Source organism: Clupea harengus, chromosome 11 (assembly GCF_900700415.2).
Source record: "Clupea harengus chromosome 11, Ch_v2.0.2, whole genome shotgun sequence".
Classification (NCBI taxonomy): Eukaryota; Metazoa; Chordata; class Actinopteri; order Clupeiformes; family Clupeidae; genus Clupea; species Clupea harengus.
Window position 1 is genome coordinate 19,896,458 of NC_045162.1, and position 10,000 is coordinate 19,906,457.

The window sequence follows — 10,000 nt, forward strand, 5'->3', positions numbered from 1 at the left end:
GCTGTTTGCGCTCCGTCTGAGCGTAGAAGAGTCCTCTTTACCGTGGCGCTCGGTTACCCACTTACGCTTTCGGTGCAGCCGCGAAGTTGACCCGCCGGCTGAAGGAACCAGTCTAACCTGGGATCTGCATACACCACAGCACAGCGTGGGCCACCATTGTGTCTGGCCTCGTCGAGGCAATTAGGTTTACCATTCATAGGCGAGGTGACCTTGGCGTCCGGCTCTCGCAGGATTCAGAAAGATTCAGACGCTGAGAGGTAAAAACGTGGACAAAGAGAATATGTGTCAACATGAAAGAGAACAAGAGCCATTCAGTGTGTAGCCTATAGGTATGTTAAACCGATGGTGATTGTGTCTGAACATCTGCTCTTTGTGTGTGTGTGTGTGTGTGTGTGTGTGTGTTTGTTTAATTCAAATGTTTAAAGTATTCCTCTTGTTGATGTTAAATATAAATATGAGTGTGTGCTGAATTTGTCTTGTACATCACTTAACTGGAATAACCTTGGACACGTGTATACAAACACACACACACACACACACACACACACACACACACACACACACACATACATACACACACACTACTATCTCTCACCCTTAAAACAGGGCCAGCGTTGGAGATTGTGCTCTTTGTTTGGTGGCCATGAAGGCGCATGGTCCGAGACCTCTCACCCTCCTCGACACTGAAGACCTCGTATCCCCTTCAGTGCTAAGAACATTCTTTGTCTTGAGCGTGTGCTGTGCTCAGTGTGTGCTCAGTGTGTGTGTGTGTCAGTGTGTCAGTCTCACCCTGATGGAGGTAAATGGCTGGGCACCTCCTATTCACCTCACGCTCTGGAAGTAGAGGCTGGTGAAGGTGCTGTGATGAACGTGTGTGTGTGTGTGTGTGTGGTGCGCACGAATGCGCTGGAGGCCTACTGGTGCATGAGCACACGCAAATTCCACAATTCTGGAAATTGTGTATATAGTGTGAATAGTTGAAGACAAGGCAATGCCGTAGGGGCTGAGTTTTTTTTTTTCTGTCTCCACCCACTGCTCTTTGTTTCTCTCTCTCTCGCCTTCTTAGATTTTCTCTCTCTCTCTCTCTCTCTCATTCCTGAGAGCCTTGGGTCCTCTCACTTGTTTTGCTCATTAGTGCCTAATGTGATGGAACACCACTTGTCTTCTCTCCCCGACGTGGCAGCAGAGCAGACAGGATGCGAAGCGACGGCACAGGGCTGATCGAGAGGAGAGGAGGAGAGGGGAGGAGGAGAGAGGGGAGAGGATAGAGGATAGGAAGAGAGTAGAGGAGAGTAGAGGAGAGGAGAGAGGATAGGGGACAGAGGAGAAAGGATATGAAGACGGGAGAGAGGATGGGAGGGGAGGAGAGAGGAGAAAGAGGAGAGAGGAGAGGGGAGAAGAGACGAGAGGGGAGAGGAGAGAGGATAGAGGATAGAAAGACAGGGGAGAGAGGATAGGAGCAGAGATGATGGGAGAGAGGAGATGGAGTTAAGGAAGAGAAGGGAGAGGAAAGGGGAGAGGATACAAGTAAAGACGAGGGAGGGAGAGAGGAGAGGAAAGGAGGTGTCGTGGATGGTGCTGGGCAGATCTGACGAGGCCCTTTGAGTGACTCCCACTGTTTGGTGTTGTGTTACTTTGTCTCACGGACGTTGTTTTGTGATGTTGCATGTAGCATTTGTGACGCATGTTTTGTTGGGTTGCAGTTGTTAATACTGCATCACAGAGACACCACAACCTGTGCGATGACATGTGTTTAGACACCTAACACACAGAGAGCAATGAGCACACAGTACATTTTCTCATGATTTCCCTTGAGTAAAAATGAATACTAATGAAGCCAAACAGTCAGCTGTTTGAAGACTTCATGGACAGTCTTAAAGCTGCATTATGTTTTTACCATTTCTTATGGTATGTTTAGGTAATTATGGTAATTTAAAGGACCAATAAACAAATCTGTTGTTCCCACGAGATGGCTACTAGCTTTCTTGTCGAAAACCCCCGATCAAAAAAGAACTGGCAACATACATTAGTTAGCAAGCTAGCATTGGTTAGTGCCCTAGTTTTAGACAAAACTATTCAATGCATCTTTATGTATGCTGCACCTCCCATGACCACTAACCATAATGAAGTATAACATCTTTGACCTACCTTACCTACCAATGTGGTCTCAGTTTAGTACACTGCATCATCTGTTTATGAGGCGCAGTCTTAGTTTTGTGTGTATGGGTGTGTACAGGTAACACTATGCTGTATCCCCGGGGAGGCCATGTTCGATCTGCGTTTTTCCTGCGTGCTGATTACACAGCAGTCGTGCTCCTTAGTCTCTAGAGTGTTTTTTCTCTCTCTCTCTCTCTTCCCTCTGTCCCTCCATCATTATTTGTGTGTTGTGATATTTTGTGTTGTGTTGGACTCTCCTTTTGTGTGTGTGTGTGTGTGTGTGTGTGTGTGTGTGTGTGTGTGTGTGTGTTGAGGGGTAACAGCTGTGTACAGAGCGATGCTTCCTCACCAGTGGAGTCTTCCTCTCCAGCTGCCATCTGCAGTCCCAGATGACCCTCACCCCCACCCCCTCCCCCCTACACACACACACACACACACACACACACACACACACACACACACACACACACACACACACACACACACACACACACACACACACATATATATATATTTTTACACTCATACACTGCTCCACACACACAACCCTAATCCCAGCCCAGCCCCAGCTGCCTCTCCTGCATGTTAACCTACTTCCACCGGAAAAAGACCTCCACTCTGCGCCACGCTGCTCCCCGCCCTGGGACCAGAGCGCCTGAACCCCCCCCCCCCCCCCACAGCCCACCACCACCACCACTGAAGTCCAACTCACTAAGCACTGATTGTCCCCATCTCGTTCCCTTCAGAACACAAACCCAGAGCTCCACACACAGGCCACTGAGCCCTGGTCCTCTGGGGCTGATCTGATCAGACAGGGAGCTTCCTCAGCAGTGAGGGGGTACAGCGGCGGCTGCTGCTGTTGTTTCTGCTGTGGCGTCTTATTTCTCTCTCTCTCTCTCTCTCTCTCTCTCTCTCTCTCTCTCTCTTTGAGACGAAGGAGTGCTTCCCTCACCACTGGCCTTTACAGTACAAGGGCTTTTTTAGGCTGTCTGATACTGATGCCTTCATGTCTTTATGAGTTAAAGTGCTGTCTTAATTCTAATGGAAATATTATCAGAATTGTGTGTTTGTATGTGTGTTTGTAGTCTACCTTCTGCGCCACTGAAGTGCCCATTAAACTCCCTTTCATGACTACTTATTGTCCTATGAAAAAAATGCTTCCCAGGTAGAATGAATTACCTGCGTACTTGTTTAATGCTCCCTTACCTTATACCATTATTAACCACCACATTAACACCATTGTTTATACTATTATAAATCCTAACTACCACTGCTGACGAGATACCTCACTATGTCATGAAGATTCACTCTTCAATTGCTGAAGTTATCATCATTTTTGTGAACGTGAATAAACCTTAGGGATGTGCACGTTCTCTCGCTGATCATGATCACATGGTGTGTGTGTGTGTGTGTTGACAGGAACGGTGTCTAAAATCATCAAGCTTCGCGAGGAGCCCGAGGACGGCCAGAGGGGAGGCAAGAGCGCACCTAACAGCACCCTCATCCCCGTTAAGGGCATCAACAACCTGGGCAACACCTGCTTCTTCAACGCCGTCATGCAGGTGGGAGCTTAGAGGGAATATCCATAACAAGAGCACGTGGAGGAGGTTGATCATGGGGGTGGAGGCAGGAAACAAGAAAGAGTTTCATATCGGGTGTGTGGGGTGGGGTATATCTGATATAAGCAGATCAGAATAGATCTTATGATATGTATACATTCAGGGTCATTCAGGCTCATAGCTCTTCTGACTTTGTGCGGCCCCATTCACCCAGTTGACCTTGTTCTGATTAGTCTGAAGACTGGAGATTTTCCGTATTCATTTCAGTGTTATTGGTCTCGCACTCAGATCCTTGTCTCCCCACCAAGGCCACCACACTGCTTCTGATTTGGTCTGTTGTCATCAAGATAGAAAACAGAATCCATATCATTCCTTGTTTCAATCTGGCCATCTCTCTCTCTCTCTCTCTCTCTCTCTCTCTCTCTCTCTCTCTCTGCAGTTTTTCTCTCTCTCTGTTTTCAGTAACGTGTGTGTGTGTGTGTGTGTGTGCATGTGTGTGTGACTGAATGCTGGTGAATGGATGTAAATCTATCACCATGCTCACTATGCCCAGTCTCACAGAAATGGTCCACAGTAACAGTCCTCCCCACCATAGATCTATTCAAACAAAGACACCCTATTAGCCGCTGCTGCATGTCACCGCCATGCGTCCGTGCGTCTGCCACATTGGTGCGTGTAAGATCCGCTAGTAAACAAACACAATAAGTATTGAGAGATGCAGACTTGAACAACCTCATAAAATTTAGGTTGTTATAAACATGAGAAATTGAACTTGATACTGGTTACTTATTGGATGAGATTCAGTTTATGGGTGCGGATTTAATGCCAAAATATGAACCTTCTGAATAGCCACAACTTCGTCTGGGTCATGCAGGCCCCGAATTTATGAATAAGCAACAACAAGTGCAAATTACTTAGAATTTCAGCTTTTGTGAGTTCTCCAAAAATGTAGATTTCTATATCGGTTATGTTATAAAGCTGCTTGGTTGCTTGTTATTGTATTCATAATTAAATCAAAAACCTGTTTTCATGCACGTTAGTGTAAACGACTTTAACTTCCATTCGTTGGTGATTAGATGTGCAGTTACACCCAGGTAGTTATCGTTACTCACAGAGGTCTACAGCTTTTTGCAATCCATTTGGCATCAGTGCTAGTCAACTTGTCACAGGCAGGTTTACTCAGGGGCCTACGTTGTTAAGTGAGGGTGGTTTGGCGCATTCCACTTGAACTCCCCTCGCCGACCAACGCTTTTGCTACGGTGAAACGATAACGTCTTCCCGCAGAGTGTACATATTACTTTGGTTTTATTGAATGTTCCATTTTTGTTTTTTTGGAACACGAACTTCCCATCCAGAAAGTCCTCAGGTTCATCAGAATTATCCATGTTGTTTGTATAGCAGCTGCCGTCTGACTGCATTAGAAACGGCGACTAGTGCAGATTGAGTGGAATTGTGGGTATATTGGAAGCTCATTCTGCGCAGGAGTTAAATGCGTAAAAAAAAATTAACGCATTAATCCTGTAATTTATTCATAACGCGTTAACGCGTTATTTTTCACAGCTCTATTAATAAGTAAAGGTAGATATAGGTAGTCGACTATCATGTTTATGCATCACGTGGACTTTTTAAATGAAGATTGCGCTACCACACTGAGTGTGTTGAGAGCTCATTGTTTTTAGGTTGATGGCTAGAGCTAGCTAGACCCATATCATATCAGCTTTTGCAAGCTTAAGCCATAACTCACTGGTCTTTGTGCAGTGTCAAACTAAATTGGACGTCGTTGCTTCACCATCTGTACATTTGGCTCTACATATTTTACATATGGCCATCCGTTTGCTGTTTACATCAGTGCAGTCTCAAATGCAATAACCCGAGGTACCATGTTCTTGTGTGCGCACCCATACCTAATTGGTGTGCATTGTAGGCTTCGCTGAAGTGCCTTGTGGCCAAGAATATCAGAAAATAGCTGGACACTGTTTTTATAAGATAAATAAAGTAAATATGTTAACATATGAAATATGCCAAGTCATTACAAGTCAAAGAGGTAAAGTCAGGGGGAGCTGTGGCGCAAGCAGCAGCCCCTACCATGGATGGGCCTGAACGCCCACGGGGACCCGGGTTCGAGTCCGACTCTCGTTCATTTCCCGATCCCACTCCCAATCTCTCTCCAGCTCGTATCCTGTCTCTCCTCACTGTCCTATCCAATTAAAGCCCCCCCCCCCCCCCCCACACACACACACAAAAAAAGAGGTGAAGTCTAGAATAATTTTTGAGTTGCAAGTCAAGACCTGGCTTTATTGGGCCCCTTCAAATTAAGTAGAAAAACAATATTAGAAAAGTCTAAAAGGGACATTTACTTTCAATATCAGGTTTAGTGGTAATTCCTGTTATGTTGGCAAGAAATACTTTGCTTGCTCATCATTCCAATCACTTCCCACTATATATTAACACTGTTAACACAAAGAACTCTAATCTAATGACTTGAAAATACACTAACCTTCTTCAGATAGTCTGGAAAGGATGCACAAACTGAAGGATCACACTTTCCTTCACACTCACAATATCCACCCAGTTCTGTCAAAATCATCTGCCTTAAAATGACAGTAGCTACAGAGAACTCTAGTATCATTAGGCTCAAAGTCTTTCCGTCTGACAGCTATGGCCCAAGTTTAGGATCTTTGGGGAACCTTTGACAAAATCAAGGCAATGTCAAAATTACTTCTGGCATGTAGCTGAATGGAGCAGCCAGTGCATTAAGCTATCAGCATAAATAGGCTATAGCTCACTATATCTAGCTAATTTTGGCTAGCTAGTGTAATGTCATGAGTACAAACACATTTACATCTGATAATTTTCTAAAAGAAGTAAATTATACAAAGAATGAGGCCATTGTTAAGTAAATATCACATTAGCATTTTACATAACAGTAAAATAAAAAAAGCGACTTAATTGTAAAAAGTTATCCTGTGTTGCCCGTTTTAAATGTTTAGTCTATTTGTACATCCAAGTGGCGCACATGCCTGTGGCGTTTTTCTAAGCGGTTTATTCGTTGTGACATTATATAACATAATAGTACGTGTAATAGTAACTTTACGAGCACACTGTATATCCATTTAGCTGTTCTACAATACTTGAATGCTCTCTCCTTTGTGTGTATCATATATATATACCATCTTTATGTTTGTATGTATTGTGTACATTTACCACATGTACTGTATGCTAGCATTCTTGTCTTGACATGTGTATAAATTCATCTGCCATGTTTCTGATTCTCTCCCCTCCCTCTCTCCTTCCTTCCCTTGTGACGACCCCCCCTTCTTTTTTCTTTTCTGCCCAAGGTTTCTTCTTGTTAACAGGGAGTTTTTCCTTACCCCTGTTGCCTTTGTGCTTGCTCTAATGGAGTTCAGGCTCTAGGCTCTGTAGAGCGTCTTGAGGCTATATTATTGTTTTGGCGCTGTATAAATAAAATGTAATGGAATTGAATTGACTATTTATCGCCCCAATATGGCGACCATGACCGTTTCTATGTCTTCGTTCCCCACCATTTAATGCCAAAGAGAGTCTTCTCATCACTCTCTTTAAAGCACATGGGTATGGACGTCATGGGACAATGCTTTTGTTTACTTACCTTTCATAGTTGCTGTACAGGATCTCTTCCTTTTATGTGGTGTATGTGGGAAACCTTAAAGACCTGTGTCATTGATTTATTCTTGTATTTATTGTGAATTCGGGCTCCTCTAAAGTGCTTATCAAATGGCATTTCTTGTCAGAATCTGTCACAGACGCACATGCTGAATGAGCTGATCCAGGATGTAAAAGAGAAGGGCCACAAGCTGAAGATCTCTCCAACCTCTGAGTCCAACTTGGTACGTGCTGCAATTCATCCCTGTATTTACTCCCCTCAATAGAGTGTGGGAGTGACTGTCGTCAATTTGGAAGAGCGGATTAGCATTTTTGTTTCAGGTTTAAAAAAAAAAAAATCCCTTTGAACGAATGTCAAAATAATACCCGTGGTAGTTATAAATAACTGGTTGAGAGACCCTGCATTCAATTCTGCTCAATAAAATGCATGTGTATGCCCTATTCAAAGCAAGGCGATCAGAAGCTAACCATAGTTAGCTTTACTGATCGGGGATCACAAGTGTTCTCACAACAACCACGCAGTACACTTAAGGAAACACATCAATTATCTAAGGATTTAACAGCCACAATCTGTTGCACAGTATAAATCAGATTTTTTAGGTGCTAGAGCTGTAATGTTAAAATTCGTAAGAAACCGCAGGGCGTGAGTACAATGGTATCCATAGTTACAACTTTTTAAAGTTATTATAGTTCTGAAATTTCCATTGGTTTTTATTTAGTCTTTCAGTTTCAGTGCATAAGTATTTTTTTTTTTGTTGAGGAATTGACTAGTTATCAGAGACTAGTTAACTTTTATTTAGTGTGTGTTTTATTTAGTGATTTTCCAGAAGCTAAAAAAGGTAGAATGAAAGAATAAATCATATCTCAAATATATTTAATTCAACCTAGGGCATTTTGATTAGGCCAGTGTTTCTCAAGAAGTCAGACAGAACAGGACAAAGTACTATAGCAACCACAATGCAAATCAAGGGGGGAAATGCTGATAAGCTGATTTTACCTTCAATTCTATTTAGTTTTATTTTGTGTCGCATTGTTCATTTGAGTTTTGATTTAGTTTATTTTATTTCAGTTAACGAAATAATTTTTTCACTGCTAGTTCTAGTTTTAATGAACTATAACAACCCTGCTCTAGAGTCCCCCATATTGGTAGTAACATCTTTATTTTTACTAGACAAGACAAGTTAGTTACTTAAGACCGACTGATAACTACATTTGAACTACATATGCCTAGGTTTTTCTTACTGCCATTGTTTTGCTCACACAGATTTTGCGAAAAACCAATTCATTTTTCCATAGGCGCTAAAAACAACCAGACGACTTCTAAACTCAATAGAGTTTGCAAGTCGATCAGAGGTTTGTGTTATGTAGTGGTTGGTCTGGTATATTATGTATAGTGTGTAATGGTGTTGTGTAATAGTGTCGTGTGTGCTTATATACCTGTAGGGGGCGCTGACCATCACCCTGCCCAGCCCAGAGCCCCTCACCTCCGCCATGTTCCTCTTCCTCAACAGCATGAAGGAGGCTGGCAAAGGACCCATCTCACCTAAAGTCCTCTTCAACCAGCTCTGCCAGAAGTAAGACGGATACCCGCGTGTGTGTGTGTGTGTGTGTGTGTGTGTGTGTGTGTGTGTGTGTGTGTGTGTGTGTGTGTGTGTGTGTGTGTGTGTGTGTGTGTGTGTGTGTGTGTGTGTGTGTGTGTGTGTGTGGGGATGATGATGAGGAGGCCCTTGCATAAACTCCCACCAGGGTACACTGTGACAGTGTGTGTGACAGTCGCTGTGCTTAGTAAAAAGGTTGCCTTCATTGGGGTTGAAGTGAATGTCTTGTATTCGTCTGGGGAAGGTTGTGTAGGGACAGGCATGCCTGTTTTGTGTGTGTGTGTGTGTGAGAGAGAGGTAGAGATGGGCACTGCTATAGACTGATTGAATGCAATTCTGGGCCCTTGTGGTGACCGCAGCCTGTTTATTCAACCTGTCCCATTTACCAGTCCTGGAATGGCCATCACATACACACATATGCACACCCTCACATTCAAACAAACACCCTTGCCTGTATACACACACACACACACACACACACACACACACACACACACACACACACACACACACACACACACACACACACACACACACACACACACACACACACACACATTCTCTCTTTGGCAGTGGACCCATGACGCAGGGGCCACAGCTTTCACCTGCCCTTAGTCAAGTTGCCCTGGCAACCACTTCAGACGAGAGCTGTCCCTGACCTGCTGGGCACTAACAACACCTGGGCCACCCTGCGTCTGTCTGGAGCTCTCTGTGTGTCTGTGTGTGTGTGTCTGTGTGTGTGTGTGTGTGTGTGTGTGTGTGTGTCAGGGTTTCCGGTAGAATTTTTTTCATTTTTAATTAATTTTACCTGACATGCGAAACTTACTGGCGCATGTTTCAATAGCAATCTATGTTAAAAATGCAAAAATAATGTAGCCTAATATACATCTAGGGTAAGAAAATAATGGCAACGTCCTCAAATCAGTGTCCGTGTCCGTATTAAACATTGAGCATAAATGAGTCTTAATGGATATGGAAATCGATTGGCCCTTAATTGGAACAGAACCAGGTCGGGGCCTGATGCGGGCCACAGTCGGAGTTGCG

The 10,000-nt window shown here is 43.8% G+C and overlaps 1 protein-coding gene across 3 annotated transcripts in view; it reads left to right on the plus strand.

The window, feature by feature from the left end:
• usp45 (ubiquitin specific peptidase 45) overlaps positions 1-10,000 on the plus strand; it is a 43,564-nt gene that overhangs the window by 11,815 nt on the left and 21,749 nt on the right. For all 3 annotated transcript variants that reach the window (XM_031576023.2, XM_031576024.2, XM_031576025.2), the window contains exons 6-8: positions 3,577-3,719; positions 7,487-7,582; positions 8,802-8,932. In XM_031576023.2, coding sequence (XP_031431883.1) covers positions 3,577-3,719; positions 7,487-7,582; positions 8,802-8,932 — 370 coding nt within the window. The remainder of the gene's footprint in view (positions 1-3,576; positions 3,720-7,486; positions 7,583-8,801; positions 8,933-10,000) is intronic.